At 33.1% G+C, this 18,055-nt stretch overlaps 1 protein-coding gene across 1 annotated transcript in view; it reads right to left on the reverse strand.

Moving 5' to 3' along the window:
- The window catches only part of LRP1B (LDL receptor related protein 1B), a 1,825,183-nt gene that overhangs the window by 207,413 nt on the left and 1,599,715 nt on the right, over nucleotides 1-18,055 (reverse strand). Inside the window, exon 60 of the mRNA XM_046659286.1 lies at nucleotides 11,601-11,800. Coding sequence (XP_046515242.1) covers nucleotides 11,601-11,800 — 200 coding nt within the window. The remainder of the gene's footprint in view (nucleotides 1-11,600; nucleotides 11,801-18,055) is intronic.

Below are 18,055 nucleotides of genomic sequence, written 5' to 3' on the forward strand. Positions count from 1 at the left end.
CAGATATATAAGTATACATATATACACATGCATGCATGTATTAGGTATGTGTTTACATATCCATAATATATGTTATATATAATTACAGATATATAAAGATCTATTTAAAAATATATATCATAATATATTATTATATATTACATAAGTATAATAATAATTATTAGTTATAACATAATTACATAATATATAATATATAGTACATATATACTATATAAATATATAATATATAATATATATATTATATATATATATATAAACAGCAACAAGAATATGATGGTATGAGAGGAACATTTAACAAACTCTTACTAAATATGGAGATGCTGTTGAGTTTATGGAAACAATAGTAAATGTTTTCTCTAAATGATAATAGCTATCCTTTATAAGGGAAAAACCATGTGACCACTTGTACATAAGACTGCCTTCGCTTACTTAAAAGAGCAATGTGAAAAATAAATTTAAGGAATCTCATTTGTAGGTATTCAGTAGAAACACAAAAAAAGACAGAGAAAAACAGGCCTGTCATGTGGGCTGCAGTTTAACAGGTACTTATTATACATTTAAAACCTATTTTAAAGCTGTTTCCTGTAGATAGGTCTCTAGTCTGTGTAACAGCATTATCTATTGTACTGTTTCCAGCATTCCACTCAAGCCCTAGGCTCCTAATTTTTCTTTCATAGACTGTATCTATCAGAAGAAAGGAGTTGATATTTTGCAAAAAATAAAAGCAAAGGAATACTCCTTTGTGGAGTTTTTCCCTTTTAGTGAAGTCGGATGCTATCCTGCTAAGGTTCCTAGTAATTATGGTAAACAGAAAAGGTGGAAATCCAGAATAAGATTTTGGCTTAACTGTTGCCTCACAGCTAGAGATACTCCATTACAATGCCCTTGATTATTCATTTTTTAGATAGTATTTATCATGCTAAACAAGTATGTTCCTGGGTAATACCATTCTAATTTTATATTGAAGATTAATCTAGTTTTTGACTTAAGAACAAAATGCACCAATAACATAGTACTCATCTTTCATTGAGTTAAACTCTCATGGTTGGTGTTTTGGGTAGGATATAACATTGGATAATGGCAGATTCAACATGACATTGCCCATTGGGCTAGTACTTAAAGAGAAATTTCACTATTGATGCTCAATTTTCTCCTTCTTTCTCCTCTCAGATGTACTTTAAGGATCTAAATGTTATTTTAAAATATCACATTATATGCAGCAATCCTTATAATTTATTATTTAAAAATTACTATAAAGGCTTTAGTAATATTTTCAAAAGTAAAACAAAGGTCATAGAATGGAACACCAAATTTGGCAATTACTTTTATGAAGGAATCCAGATTACAGAGTAATTTGAGTATTGAGTTTTTTTCTTTAGTTATAAAGAATTTATGTATCGTTTGGAAGGAAATACCTGAATGATCCATTAAGGTCAACCCAGCCCTCGAACTAGGACTGACTAGGTTGGGAAACTTAACCTTCTACAACTTTAAAATTAACCAGCATATAATATAAAACATTAAATCCTCTCTTTTTCTTTTTAATATATTTTAAGACTCTCCCGTTTTTCTTATTCTTGATGCCATTACCCAAAGGAAAGTTTCACATTCGCTCACCTCTGAAATATTGCAGAACTATTCTAACTTTTCTCATTGTTATTAACCTTTTCCAATCTCTTTTGTATCAGTCAAGTTTCCTGTTGTAAACAGAGAACACAGTTTTAAACGATAACTGAAAAGAACCTGATAGAAGGCAGTCTTATGTGCAAGTGGTCATATTATTTTTCTGTTAATTATTTGCAGAGGTGTGGGCATGGCTAAAGGGCCAATGATGGCTTGTTTTCTCTTAGGTCTGTTACCAGAACCTGGTGAAAACTGAAGAAAAGAGAAAAGAGCAACCCAGGAAGAGCAGTGGCCATTTGGTAGAGGAACTCAACCACTGCTAAACCACTATGATTGGGTAGGGAGGAAAAGGGGATGATTAGACACTCTGACTACTTCCTTTGTCCACATCTAACCTCCTGCCAATGCTTCCCATGGATTAAACCCAATTTGAGGCAAGAAAGTGAAAGAGCACGGATGGTACAGTCCGTAGAAGTCAGCCTTTTAACAAAGACTGAGTCAGGATAACTAGAACGCCTTCCAGTTAATATTTCCAATATTTTTCTTTCATCTCACATATCTGTTCCCTGATCAAAAGCCATCAATGACACCCATCCCCTAGGCAGTATGGTGCAAACTATTTAGCCTGACTAAAACATCTGTTTTCAGAAGGGAGGATCAGGATGCTCACTAATCCTCTCTTCTGAGAGACCCTGATACTAACAATTTTCCCTGATATCTTTCTAGAAGGATAATGTACAACAAGACAGGTAGAGAAGGCAGGGCATGAATTAAAGGAGTAGAGCATGAAAAACAGAAAGGAAGAAATGACACAAAGAAAAACAATTACCATTGACAAAATGAGGTGAGATTAAACAAAGGCTACAAAGAGAGTGTAGGCTGGTAGACAGATCATACAAGTAGACGATGGAAGAAAGTGGTTTAAGATGCCAAAGGAAGTAGAAGATTCATGACTGTGGTCAGTGGGTGGGTGGATAATGGTTTCTAGTTTACCCAGAACAACGGAGAAGAGTGGGTGGGTGGGAAAATGGCCACAGTAAACTAATTTCCAGAGAATGACTGCTGAGCCAGTAGCTTTAGTTACAAACGCCCTGTCAAAAAAGAGTGTGCTTTATGTAACCTTAGGGCCCAGGATGTTCCTTCTTTGTCAGTACTTATGTATACCCTTCAGTGTTACTGTTTGAAAAATCTTTTTTTTAAAAGTAATTATTTACTCAGAACCCTCTACAACGGGCTACAAAATGTTGCATTGAACATTTCCCTCCATGAACATTTTTCCTGCCTACTCTTTAGTAACAATTCTGCTTAATGGTCTCAGTACTCAAAAACACTTCAGGCAAATGGATCCAAAATCCATTGTTCAAAATGAATAAAAGCATTAAGAAATGGCAGGAACGCTAAGGATAGCCAACATTTTCAAATATTATGATAGAATGTCCAAAATTTATTATTTCCCATAAAAATACCATGATATTTCAAAAAGTTTATCCATCAACGAGACTTTGAAGAGGAGGAAAAATAAAGTTCTTCCATTCAGCATGGGTCATAGTACAGAGCAGATATGAGCTAATGCTACTGGGAGTCTATTATTTGAGGCTGCCTCTTTTGAATACTAACACTGATCAAATGCCCAAAAACAGTTATGTGTCCCTCCATAATGCAGTAGTTTATTGGGACAATTAAATGTATAACTTTTTGAAATGAATGTAACGTACGATGGCAAAATATAGAAATTATTTAGAGCCACTCTTTAGATTAAAGCCATTGTCAAGAGGTTGAAGGCATCATTTGTTTAATCTTTTCTAGTATTTCTTGCCTCCTCTTCTCCACTTTGTCACCTCAAATAATACGTGCTCTCTATATAGATCAGGAATATTCAGTTTGATGCAATTCAATCCTTTCCCCTTTCTCATCTACACATTTTTAAATTATTCACAATAGAAGGTCAAATATGACCATTTTAATATTTAACATCTAAAAAGAGTATTCCTGTTAATAAATGGGAGGGTTTGTAAAGCAGGAAAATTATAGTACATTAATTTTGAAAACTAGACTGTGCCTATAAATATTTTCTCTCAATGATGACACAGCTCTCCAATCTCTGAAATAAGCAAAGCAACACTGCTTCATGCCCTTGGTAAAGATACATTCCTGTTGCTTTGAAACTTTCTGGGCCTTTCTGCTCGTGATAAAAACCTTCACAGACACTTGGAGATGTGTTTTCAGAGCTGACCATCAGAACTAAACATAAGAGTTACAATAATCCACATACATAAGCATTAGGAGTGTGCTTGTCAGAGAGTCCTAAAGAAAGCCGAAGCCTTTGAAAAGCACTTTGCCTTTGGGATAGGCATCAGGTAGAGCCATTCACATGAATTTATGTCTGGTCTTCCCACATTCCTACAATTATAAACATGCTTCTAGAATAAAAACAGAGAAGAGTGTAACATATTGCAAGCATTTTCAAATATATTCTAGGTGGTCCCAGGAAAAAGCAGGGGTAAGGGAGGAAATTGATAGGACAGTCCTCCTCTGCCCCAGTTCCAACCTCTGCCAATTCTTTCAAGAAGTGCTGGAAAATCATGATTGATTAGAAGTCCTATTCGATGGATAAGGACACAGAACTATAGCACTGCAAAGCAACTTGCCTAAATTAGAGGGTAACCTGAATCAAAGACAAATCTACTGATCCCCAATATCCTACTGTGTCATATTTTGGATGGGTAAGGTTGTTGAAAGTGGGTGAAAACTCATAGTAAGGAAAAACAAAATTTTTCTATTTAAAAACATATGTGAAACATATGTGACATTTGCAATATAACAATCTATTTAAACATATACAAAATTTAATGTAACATATCCTATTCAAGAAATAAAACTGAAAGACATGATTGACATTGAAATTCTAAGACTCTTTAGAAATGACAGTTAATTTCAATTTATTTTACTGGTTCAGGAACATTTCTATTGTAACTGAATTGTATTTTGCTCCCTTCCATTAACTTTTATTGTATTGTAAACAGCAGCACATCAACACCGTTGTCATAAAATAGCCTGTGAAGTCTACTGTTCGTAATGGACTGTGAATGATAGGGATTTTTTTTTTCAAAAGTACTAAAATGCAATATCTTACCAAGAAAGAAAGACTTTACTTCAATTTAAAAAAGAAAGAGAGAAAGCAACACTCTAGAATATTGTAAAATTGGAGGGTGTTGTTATTAACTTTCCTCCCTTTATTTGGTGGCCTTCAGCGGATATTTAAATTTTCTAAAAACTCAATACAACAGCTATTGAGTTTTAGGATAGACGAGCACAAAATACTCCCTTTGTCTTTTTCAGTGTGTTTTTCCCCTCAGCACAAAACCGTTTAAATATATTTTATGCTATTTCACCAGTAGCATGCTGAGATCTGGATTTCTTTTCCAACATTAATTAGACAATTACTGCATGGGTTATGATTTGGATTTTCAAATCCAAACACAGAATTGCCTTGTCATCACACAACCTGGATTCACAGAGCAATAAACAAACAACAGAGTTGGACTACAATATTGACACTTCAGTCTGAGGATCTTCAGGTCTAGGAGTACAGAAACAAATGAAGAGCTGTAGTCAACATAATTGCATGAAATTTTAAACAATTGTTCCATAAAATAAAAGACTGTTCAGTGATAAACTATAGTTTAGAATCACAGCCAATGGTTACTCCTCAGAAAAATTAGCAGTTACGAGCGTATATCTTTTCCAGTGTGCTGGATAAAATATGTACATGACCAATGATTAAACACAAGGTTAAATCATTCAATGATACAAAGAATATTCTGGAAAAAAATTACTAGAACAAATAAATTTTAACACTCAAGGTCAAATATACCTTTTGTTATCGTTGTTCAGACAGTATTTTCAGTCTTTTTGTCAAGAAACTAACTATGCCTCTAAGATATCTCAAGTTCAATGGCACAACTAACAGAAAATGAGAAAAACTACATCTGAATTTATGTACTTTAATACAAGCAGTCATAATGAAATTGTGGCCTAAATAGAATTTTCTGGTATTTAATTTTCTTTTCATTAAATGGAAAATGGAATCTCTAAGTCAAGGTAGATGTGCAAAGTGATTGCTGAAATTTTTCTCAGGAGATACTTGTAACCTATTTTATAGACATTCCATTCAGAGAAGCTTGTACTTTTTGGAATGCATAAAATTAATGACAAAAGATTTTTACTGTGGTCGAATTTCAGAAATTCTGTGACATGAATTTCCAAATAAGATTTAAAAGTTTCCCCACAGGCGGGAGATGTAGTTAGTTTGGAAACAGCAAACTGTAACATCAAACTGTCCCACTAACGCAGGTTATACATTTCAAGCAACATTATTGCTCTCTTCACTCCCCCAAACAAACAAACACAAAACATATTTGCATTTAACAAGATAGATGCTTTCTTTTACAGTAATTATGTTCTGATGGTTTAAGTTTTTGTTTGTTTCTCACATTTTTGCGATTTATCTATGTCCACTATTTAAATCAATCTGAAGAAATTTAGATATGAATATACCTTTACTTGTCTAAGTGTGCATTTATGCAGTAACTGTTGCTATTAGAACCTATAACAATCAGGCAACAAATCTTCCATCAATTATCTGTTCAAAAACAAGGAGGCGGTGTAGAGAATGGAAAGAAAGCAGGCTTTGGAAAGACATCAGGATTCAAATTCTGATTTTCTCAGTTTCTACCTATTTGACTTTGGACAAATTACTTAACCTCTTTAAACCTATTTTGTTGCTGCAAAATGGCTTTAGTGGCACTTACTGCATAGTTGTTTACTGATGGGCTGACTAAAAGAGCATGTATTGCATCAAACACAGTTTCTTGAACACAGTAGGCTTCTAATAAAGCTATGAATTTATAAGAGGATGATTCCAGTTCTTCGCACCCCAGTAGTAGGCTAAGAAAATTTCCATTGAAAGCCAAAAACAATTAAATGAAATGGTATGTGCAAAACGTCTACTACAATGTAATGCTCAAGCACGTGTGTTAACTCTCTTACTGAATTGATCAGTTCACAAGGGTTCAACTTTAACAGAAGTTAATAACTTTTGCGATAATACTTGGAGACCTGAGAATTGAATTGACAATGTGAGATTTTCATCAAGGCTGAGTGAGGAAGCATTTGTGTATTACAGATTTCCAATCTCTCTCACTCTTAAAATGGAGAAGAACCTGAAGTCAAAACTTTGAGATTTGCTACAGATTCTGAAAGGGTTGTGTGGTTCACCTAACTGGAGGCTTAGAATTTTAGTTCTGGAATTCAGTCATTTTTCTTCCAACACCCTTATTTTTATAGATGAGGCAACTGAGACCCAGGGAAGTCATCTACCCTTTTCAGGGTGAGAAAGCTGGCAGTAGATCTCACCCCAACTAACCCTCATCCTTAGGTTCCCTAAGCTCTTTTAAAATCAGAAGGGTTCGCTTTCTCCAGTCTGAGGAGACTCTTTCATCTAAAGATCTGTATTCCAGCATTTTACTTCTTATCCAAAATCAAAGCCTAAAATTCTCTGAGAAGCTTGTGACTTGGGAGTGGTAAGGAATCTGTCCCAAATATACAGACCTACAAGAAGGATATTATTATTTACAATCACTGTGTTTTTGTATAAAGACATATAAATTTAAAAACTGAACATATCAGCCTAGAGAACACTCTGAAATTGCCAAGTTTCTCATTGGACATATTTTATATCTCAAGAGAAAGTAGGCAGAGAGAGATTCACTCATTTGCAATCTTTCTTCCAGGTAAATTGTCAGGTGTTCTGAAATGTTGTAGGGAAAGAAACAATAGGGAGTGTTTAGTCACATCCTTAGAATTCCTTTTATGTTGACTCTTTTGTTAAAATTAATATACCTCTCATCAAAACAAAGCTTTCCAAGAAGAATCTCTATGCTATCCTTAGTTTGGTATTTTTTAATTCTTTGAAAAATGTACAAATATATGTGAAGTTAGGAAGTCATCAGAACTGTGAGCTCTTTTCCCCTAAGTGGATAATAATATAAATCATTCACTTAATATTTGTAACTTGATCCTCAATATTTCTGCTATTTTAAGCTTACAGATCTCTCCTATTTATTCTGCTAAATAACTATCGAATGTAACACTTTATCCCCATTCCCAGAGCTATAATCATTTCAAGCATTTTCTCCTAAAATATTTTAACAGACTCTAAATTGGTTGCCCTTCCAGGGTCTTTCATTTTCCATGCTGTTGTCAAATCTAATAATAGCACTCTATCACCTAAATGCCATCAATGGCTCCCTGCGACCTAAGGGATAAATTCCAAATTACTGAGCATACAAGGCCTGTCACAGTCTGGCCCCAATTTGCCCTTGTTTATCTAGTGTCATTATCTCCCTCCTATATGACTTCAAGTCATAGGAAAACTGTGTGAACCCCATGCTGTTTCAAGACTTGATTATATTTTTGCACATGCTGTTCCCTTTATGTGAAGAATCATTCCTACATTGCCCCACATGGAGAGCTTACACTACATCCATCAGACTTCTCAAAGAACCCCTCACTTCAGCAAAGTCTTTCCTACTCTAACCTGCATTTCCATAGTATTTTGTATATACCTCTAACCCCAATCTAATTTATGCCTTTACCTGCACATCAGTTTTTCCACAGTAAACTGTAAGTGCTTGAAAGACAGGAAATTACTCATCTTTGTAACTCCAAGGCCTAGCATAATGCATGGCACAGAAAGTGACATCAGTAAATGTTTTTTGAATGAGCAAATGAATGAATAAATGGGCAGATCTAAAGGGAAGAAATCAGAGAAATTAAAAAAATGAACTAATGAAAGTTTGACTTACACTGACTCACTTATTCAGTAGTATGCATAATATTCTATGGCGTTATTATTATTATATTATACCATATTATTATATAATTACTGGAGTAAAAGCCAGTAGAATGATAGAGAGAGGCTTTAGGGAGAAGTTCATGAGACTAAGATTGTACATAAATGTTCCTAAGCTAGCAAATTGACTAATTTTTTTTTTTTTTAATTTAGCAATGTAGTATTTGGACTTTGTAGGAAGGTGTGATGGGGTACAGGAGGTAGCAGAAAAAAATAGATGGAAATTCTCAAGGAAATTGCAAGTCATATGTACCTGAAAGGCAATCTGATCTATTGTTTAGGGCACATAATTCAGAACCTTTAGAAGTTCTTGGGCTGGACAATGATAATAAAATAATGATTCATTTATGGAATTACTGTATGGTTTAAATCAGAACATGTGCGTGGAAAAAACGTTCTAAACTGTAAAGTCCTATGTATGATTTAATTTTTCTCTATTATTAAAATTTGACTTACAAAAAAGCACCATAATTCTGAAATTTCTCATACACCCTTCATATTCTCAAATGACTTTGTCATGACTGGCATATCCCATTCTTTTGATGAACTCTGGCTTCAGTTTTAATAAACGAAATAAATAAGAACAACAATACTTGTCTGATTAAGAGAAAAAAAGAGGTCTGTGACCAAACTAATACAAAAGTTATTATTGATATATGTCTTGTTTTCCACCTCCAAATACACAACCAGGAAACTACAGCATTCTTTATGTTTTTATTAGGCAAACGCAAGAAGTAAAAGATGCTATTTTTCTTTACAAACATAGCAAATGAATGACTCTTTTTTTCATTGGCTGTGGAGTTGGCATAATTCAGGCTGTCTACAATTAGTAGCTCGTTAGTAACTATCAGGCAATTATTGGCTTGCATTCAGATATTGGCAGATGCCTGATAAGAAATAACGAGTTTTTCATTAGTCTTTCTGAGAAAGCCTTCAGGAGAAAATATTGCTGAAGGCAGTAACTCTTTCACTTTCTTTTTCTCCCGCCTTGAGCCTCAAGGTACTTTCAAAATCAGATTTCAAAATGTTAATAACATCACACCTAATTGTCTCTCAGCCAGATATTTTAATCTTTAATAAATTTAGTACCTTTCTCTCTGTTATATAGTTAACTCTACCCAATGTCACCACCAGTACCATGATTGAAAGACACTTCATTTACACGCATTTAATTTTGTATTAAGTATTCAAAGCATTAGTCATCCACATATCTGATATAATTTTAATATAATGAGTAGGTGATGGAATTAATAGTTTCTAATAGACAATATTTTTAACTCAATTTTTGTTATTCAAAAACAAAGACTGAAATGAAAATAGGCAAATATTTGATGCTGTAATATATTTTTAACGTTCGCCTATCTAACCAAAAATCGTTTAAATTTTATTACACAGTGAAATTTGAGCACAAAGCAATACATTCACAACAACCTAGCTCTTTATATGGATGCTGAAAATGTCCAGGTCTCATAGGGAAAATACTGATTGCTACAATGAAACTTTCAATTATACCATCTAAGAATGTTGCAAAACATTTCATTATTGATTCTTTGGGAGAGATATAACTGCTGAATGCGAAGTGTAATTTTGATTTGTCAACATTACTTTTGCTCTGTTTAAAACCGTAAATTTATCTTTAAATAATTCTTCACTCAAGTTGCATCCTGATGAGGTTCTTTATCTCTATAATTGAAATGCCAACACCTAAATAAGTGACTCATACAACTATGGTTGTTGGACTTCAATGTTCTTACCCTTAAAAAAGCACCTCTTAAGGCTTTCTGTCAACATTTTTACTTAAAGGGCATATTTGTTTAGATGTCAACTGAGAGGGACTTAGGCAAAATTATAAAATGGTGTCGCTTCAGTGACTTTTACTACTTTTATTTATTTATTTTTTTACTGAGTGCCTTCATCTTTCTCAGGACTCCACACTGGGATACATTTGCAGGGCCTCAGCTGACAATTAGATTATCAACAATCCTCCCTTCCTTACCAGCTCTCCTCTTTCCCTCCTCCCCCGGGGTTAGGCTCTCAGCTTACTGGCAGAGAAGAAAGCAATCTGATAAGCTAAAACAGACTAACGTGTAGGCTTTATTTGGGATCTTTCTGTGAAAGCCGTACTATATGAGCTATTTGAAGATGAAAACACCTAATAACAAAGACGACGCTAGGTCACTTCAGATCAATAAAAAATCATTTCTCTTTTTTTATTCTGGGAAAAATCTAATCCTTAAAAAGCCACCTACAACTAAAATATTTTGAGTGTTCATGTGAGTCACTTGTAGTTTCTGTTATACCTGTGTCATCTTCATCTATACCCCATGCTTCATTACGTCCTTCTCCACTGCTTTTCTTAATTCCCTCATCTTCAGCTATTTTTCTCTTTCTTCATCTGTACTTCTAGTGTTACTTTCTCTCAAATCCAATTGTTTCATTCATTAGTTTTATATTTAGAGGTTTTTAATCTACTCAGTTATAAAGTATGGAAAACTAAAGTATCTCGAGAATTTTATATTCATTCGTATTCAAATTTTTTCCTGAATTATGATCTAATTTGAAAACTGTTTTCCAAGTTAATTTTTGTTGCTATTGTTGATTAAATAACAATAAATTAATCATGTATGTAATGTAATTGAAAACTTTTAAATAGTATTATTTTGCTGTCCCTAAAGAACTATATTTTACTTAACATTTTTTAAAAAGCAAACTCTATCAGATTGCAATAAATGCCTTACACTTACAAGCAAATATCTTTCTGTTTTAATTCAATTAGCATATATGGATATATTAAGTTATAAAAATTTTGTCCATTTACTATAACAACTATTTAGAAAAATACAATTAGAGAAAACATGATTTTTATGCATGATTATAGAAATTCTGAATAAATATATCTAATTCTTAGTTACCAATATTGTCATAAAAGAGTATAATAATGTAATCTTAAATTAAGAAATGTGTTTGATGAGAGAAAGTATATATAACGAATACATATATATGTTTTTTCTAAACAATATTTATGCCCTGCTAAAATACTGAATCATTTTGTTATTGGACTAACCTTTGTGTCTATGAGATCCATCCATGTTGCTAAATTCAATGTGATTTTCATCGGCCCAATAGAGTCTACGGTTGACATAATCTATTGTCAGTGCCATAGGTCTAGAAATCCTGGTTTCTATGACAACACTCTGATTGGTTCCATCCATTCCAACACGACCAATGTGAGGATACTCACAGCAGTCAATCCAATACAAATACCTAGGAAAGAAAATCAATAGTCATTTTGTTTACAGACACTTAGGAAGCAAAACATCACACAATATTTCACTTATTTGCTCAGCTACTCCGAACTTAATTCTTATATCTCTCTGAATTTTAGCTTCCAAGAAGCATACTTCAATGCAAATGTTTCTTATGATTTTTTAATTAAACATGTAGCATGCTTTGAAGCAGCCATATAATTTTAAACTCTAGTGTATAAATTCATATCTATAGTATATAATACTTCTACAAGTGTTAACAAATTATAAATACCCAAACTAACAGATGTAAACTTTCAAACTGCATCTATAATGTTGGAAGAAAAAACTATGTAGATATATTTTTTCTTTTGGTTTGTTATCTATGGAAAATTCAAAATGAATTGTAGAGGAGTACATTATATGTGATTGGATCTGCATTGTTCACTGTGGTAGCCACTAGCCAATCGTGACTCTTTAAATTTAAATTAATTAAAATCATATATAATTACATGAACTGGATTGTTCTTCAGTAAAACTAGCCCCACTTCAAGTGCTCAATAACCATGTGTCTGGTGGCTATCATATCCAATAGTGTAGATACAGAGTACTTCCGTCATCACAGAAGGTTCTATTGGACAGCACTGATTTAAATTATGTTACTGAAATTATAGAGTAGGATATTTCACAGTGGAAAAAAACAGTAAAATGAAAAAAGTAATACTGGTACTAAAACTCACTGAGTTAAACATATATTGCACCCCATAAAATATATGTAATGTATGTATATTTAGAAACTTAGAACTTCTGTTTAATTAAACTATTTTTTTCTTGTCGTAGGAAAAGTCATTTTATCTTTTTGAATATGTTTCCTTATCTATATAATTCAAGTTTTGAGTTAGAGAATCTTTAATGTCCTTTTCACATTATAACTATAAAATTGAAACTTATTAACCCAATTAGCTTCCCCAGACCTCATCTTTTCTTTTTAGTAAGTATAGATTACTTAGCAGTTAATTCTTCAGATTTGGAAGATGTATGGTTAAAATAACGTGCTATGAAAATTACTGTATGTAATTTAAAAACGGTATATTTAGTTTAAATTTAAAGTTTTGCTTAAAATTTTTTCTTATAAATTGTGACAGAGAATTGTGTTTAGACATTTTAACTGCAGACTATAAAAGAAATAAAAGTTTTCAAGAAAAATCATTTATCAAATACAGGGCTAACATAAGTAATTATTGTAAGAAACACGCCTTTTTGTGTTGACAATCATTTTGGGGGCTATGCATAAAGGCAGGGGATAGTAGATTATAAAGACAATAAAAAAGTTCTTTGATAGCCAAAATGTCATTGAGTCCTAATCAAGTGTGGCACCTAAAATGAGAAATATATCTCTGATAAGGACTAACCAAAAGATAAAATTTTGTGAGCAAAGATTCAAAGAGTGCACTGAGAGTCCGAACTTAAAAGCAAACTTGAGTTTGGAAATACCACAGTGAACCTCGCATGGGGCAATACTTACTACAACTGCTCCCCAATGCTACCATGGATGGAAGTTAATCCTGAACGTATTTTGAAAATCTCAAATCATCAAGTAATAATAGAGGGCAAGCCCTTCCGAAACTGATTAGATAGATGTTTCTTTAAATCTTGAACTATTTTTAGTATATTTTTATTTTGAAGACAAATATACTTCAGTGAAATACATCTTATAGAAAAATACACAACCAGCTCCCTTCTAGTAAATTTATGAGGGAGCACTTTGCTGTCTATACGAGAGATAATGGCAGTACAGATAAAAGGGAAGAAATTGAATCGGAAAGAAGTAAAAATGCAAAGATAGTTTATTTTGCCTTATTGACCTCTCAATCTTGGGAACGCCAACATAACAATTTTTTTCCCTAAAAAAATCATGATTGTGTCAGCTTCTCCTACACATGTTAGATATGACCATATTTATGTGGGGTTAATACAACCGTATTATGTTTTTAAGAATTGAATATAAGCGAATAAGAATTTAAAAGAAGTATTTAAATAACTTCAGTAACATTAAAAAGAACATACTCAATTTGGGTTTAATTAGTGTCAGTCTTCATATTTTCATTTAGCTATTTACCCTACGTGCTTACACTTGCTATTAAAATATCCCAAAAGTGAAAAAGAGTTTTCTCCATTAAATGCTATCCACAAAGTATTGCAAATTATTGGATGTGAATAATAATGTTTTTGAAGTCACTAAGTAAATTATGAATTTAAAATGGTCTGGCCTTTATATAATAGCAATTCTAAATTTTTATTTGTATTCTGCATTTTATATTTGGCTATTCTTGGGCTGGCCCGGTAGCACAGCAGTTAAGTTTGCATGTTCCGCTTTGGAGGACTGGGGTTTGCCAGTTTGGATCCCGGGTGTGGACCTACATACAGTTTGTCAAGCCATGCTGTGGTAGGCGTCCCACATATAAAAAGTAGAGGAAGATGGCACGGATGTTAGCTCAGGGCCAGTTTTCCTCAACAAAAAGAGGAGGATTGGCAGCAGATGTTAGCTCAGGGCTAATCTTCCTTAAGAAAATAATAATAATAAAATATATTTGGCTAATCTTATCACTACCTTAAACCAAGCTATCAAGAGTAAGAGCATGAACCTGGAGTCCAACATCTGGCACATCACTCTCAGTAAGTTCAGTAAGTGTTCCAGGCCTGAAATTCCCTTCCCGCCATTCAAGATCTCCATTTTGGGGCACAAATATACTTCTCCAAACTTCTCCTCACTATTGAAATGTGTGAAATCAGCTCTAGTTGGAGTATTTTTGTCACACATTTTCACTTCTGTACTTTCATTATTTCATTTGTCTTGCTCCTACCTCTTCAATTATATAGATATTTTCATTCAGACATAATTCTCATTGTCCCCTCTGTTCTCCACAAGTTCTTCCCTGATTGGTGTTAGTTCACATTTCTCAAGGTAGATTATAAGATTACATATACTTGAGAATCGCTTTGTTAAATAAAGTAAGCATCATCTTTTTCATTGTAGGACTTCTCAGAGCCTTTAATATGCTACATGACATAATGATTCTCTAAGAGAGAGCTGAAGTAGCCCTTTTTTTCCACGTAGTTTTGGGTGACACAATTTCTTTTCCTAGAGCAGTTCATAGGAAACACACTTTGGGAAACCATGTTAGCCCTTACTGGTTATAAAATTCCTTTTGTTTATTGCATGTGTAATTGAACAACACACATATCATGCACACAGGAACCCATAAAGTGGTAAGGATGCAGGTTTTCAGGTCTCATATCAGAGAACCTAACTCAGTAAGTCGGTTGGTAGAACATCTCTGACAAGCCCCATAAGCCATTCTTAAGTGGATTGAATGCTGATTGATTGAGTCCATATTATCTATCAGATATCATTTAGTACTGGAAACACAGATGTAGACAGATACGATTTTTGCCTTCAAAGATCTCTTAGTAAATACAATAAAAGCAGGTGTAAAACAAGTCAAAAAATTAAAGCATATTATGATAAAACTATTTACCATGGAGGCACAGAAAAGGGAATGACAATTTTACCTAGATGGAAGAAGGCATGAAAAATCTTGTTCACACTAACTGTTCTTTGAACATAAATCTTAGCTTCATAACTACCTTATAAATTCCTTGATAACAATCTTCCAGATTTTAGAACAAAGTATAACTTAATCAAAGATTTTAGTGCTGCAACAGGTCTTCAAGGTCATGAAGCCTCAGGCCTTCATTTTGCTGATAAACTGAGACCATAAAAGATGATGAGCTTTGTCCTAGTCTATGACGAGAGTGGTGCAGTTGGAACAGGACTCAGGTCTCTAGATATATAGACAAGCTTTTTTTGTTTTCCTTAGCAGCACTATGTAGAGTCTTAAGCAAACAAGCCCTAGAAACAGATGACTTTGTTTTAAATTCCAGGTCCTCCCATGTGAACCTGGGTGCTTTAATTAGCCTCCTTGAGCCTAGATTTGCTCATAGGTTGGAAAAGGATAATAACAGTTTGTCCTTATAGGAGCACTGTGAGGATTAAATGAGAGAATATAGGGAATAGACTTGGAACATAGATAAGTATGTGGCAAGTTCAGCAAATAGTAGCTGTTATTAGGTATTGTATATCTAGTGCAATATATGCATGTATATGTTTGGTTTAGTGATGCCCACCTAAGAGGTTATCTATTGCATCTGGATTGTATGTATGTTATTACATGATTTTCCTGGATTTTATATATGTTATTACATGATTTTCCTATTTAAGTACTCATCAACCAGAAGAATATTATGAAAATATTCTGCCACATTGAAGGAAGTATAGTTTAACTGTACTCTGGTATAAATGAGTCTTCATAAATGCAGGAATTATTGTCTCTCTCCTTATGGATAGCTAACTTCTGATGGCTAAATTTCATTTTCTTTTCCATACTTAAGCCCCATTACTATACCTTTTTTTAAAAGTTTCTCGATAAGTCTGTACCAGACATTCTGGTAATTTTAACATCTGAAATGTAACCTCTCAAAAATTACCTAAGTACAAAATTTGTTATAAATAATTAGAGGTGAAAAATTAAAACTTCAGAGAAAATGTCAAAATGAGAGTTTAAATTTTACCCATATAATATGCAATCTTTACCTAAGATCACATACGAAAAATCTCGGTCCCAAATGACATCTATGTGTAAACACAAAAAAGAATGTCTGCTTGTAACCATAACAACAGGCTTCTGCAATTCCTGAGGATGTCTTTCATAGTTGAATATGATACATTATATTTCTTTCTATTTTTTTTCTGAATTTAGGGAATAAATTTAGAGAAGTTTCTTCCAGCTGCAATTATTTCTGATTTTGAATTATAAAAATGAATTCTTTATATTCATTTCTTGCGTATTTTCACCTAAATATGGGAATATAGGTTTAAAATTTAGTAGGGGAAAGGTTTTTTTATGTGACTGTTTAGTTATTAAATATTTCTCTATTTCCCCACAGAAATAAAAAACCGAATTTTCATTCCTGTTATGCCTTTCATTCTCTCACAACAACAGTTCCCTTATGGCTCTTCTCTTTGAAACACAGAGGTTATTTACATACCAATGCATTGGTTTGTGCATAGATGCAGGTACAAAGTCTCTGTACTTATAACACTATGTGCTATGTACATACAATTGCCATTTACTATTTCTTTCAATTGTGAATTTAACAGTTTCTGTTTCAGGCAGCAATGATTAATATTGCCCTTATGCTAAAGGAATAAACTTTCTAGATAGAGAGACAGATATTTACACCAATAACAGTCATATAATATTATATGTTCAATATGTGATGGCTACTTAGGCACAATTGGGGAATGTTTCACAGAGGAAGTAATGTTTTCTGCTGTTGTTGGAAAAAAGGGAAGTTATTCCATCTGGAGAAAAAGCAGAAGGGCCTTCTAGGAAGAAAGAATAGCATAAGCCAAAATACAGAAGCTTAAAATGTGCCTTTTTCAAATTTATTTGCACTTCTGTTATCCACGTTGGCACTAATGGATACAGATACTAAGTATGTAAAGTGTCCTTCAATATATTTTCATTAAAATATATTTCAAATTCAAAATAGCACCTAGTATTATTTTCTCGTGGTATTGCTAATAGACTATCAGAAATGGAAAATAAGTGAAAATATTCTTTTAAAATAAGACATGCTTATAAAGATTAAACAGTTTTCTTTATTTCCAAAAAAACTCATGGCGTCTATACTGATTTAAAATTTTGTATAAGGGCTAATTGTCAAAATGGAGCAAAGTACAGTTTTTTTCCTTATGCTTTGTTTGGATGGCTCTTAAAAAACATGCTCATGATTCAAGATTATTTTATCACTAGAAATTCCAATGTAATGTAAAAGAAAAAATATGGAACCAAAGCTTGAAAACTGGGTTAAATTCTCAGTTTAATACCTTATTACCTAAATGATCTTGAGAAAGTCAGCCATTTTGAGGCTGAATGTTCTTATCTGTACTATAAGGATAATAATAAAAATAATCTTATCTTTCTCAGAGACTCTGAGTAACAGTATGAGCATCTAAAGTCATAAAAGTCAGAGATAGTTTTCTAATTCCTATAATGCTACGGAAGTCATACTTATCTTTAGTATCATTATTATGATATGAGAACTCTCAATCCCAATAGCTCTATAAACTATTCACTTCCCTTTCTCATCTCTGCCCCTTTTCCTCTATTCCTCATGTTCTGGAGAAATCATTCCTCTACTTACCTAT

The sequence above is a fragment of the Equus quagga genome, chromosome 4 (assembly GCF_021613505.1).
Source record: "Equus quagga isolate Etosha38 chromosome 4, UCLA_HA_Equagga_1.0, whole genome shotgun sequence".
NCBI classification, from domain to species: domain Eukaryota; kingdom Metazoa; phylum Chordata; class Mammalia; order Perissodactyla; family Equidae; genus Equus; species Equus quagga.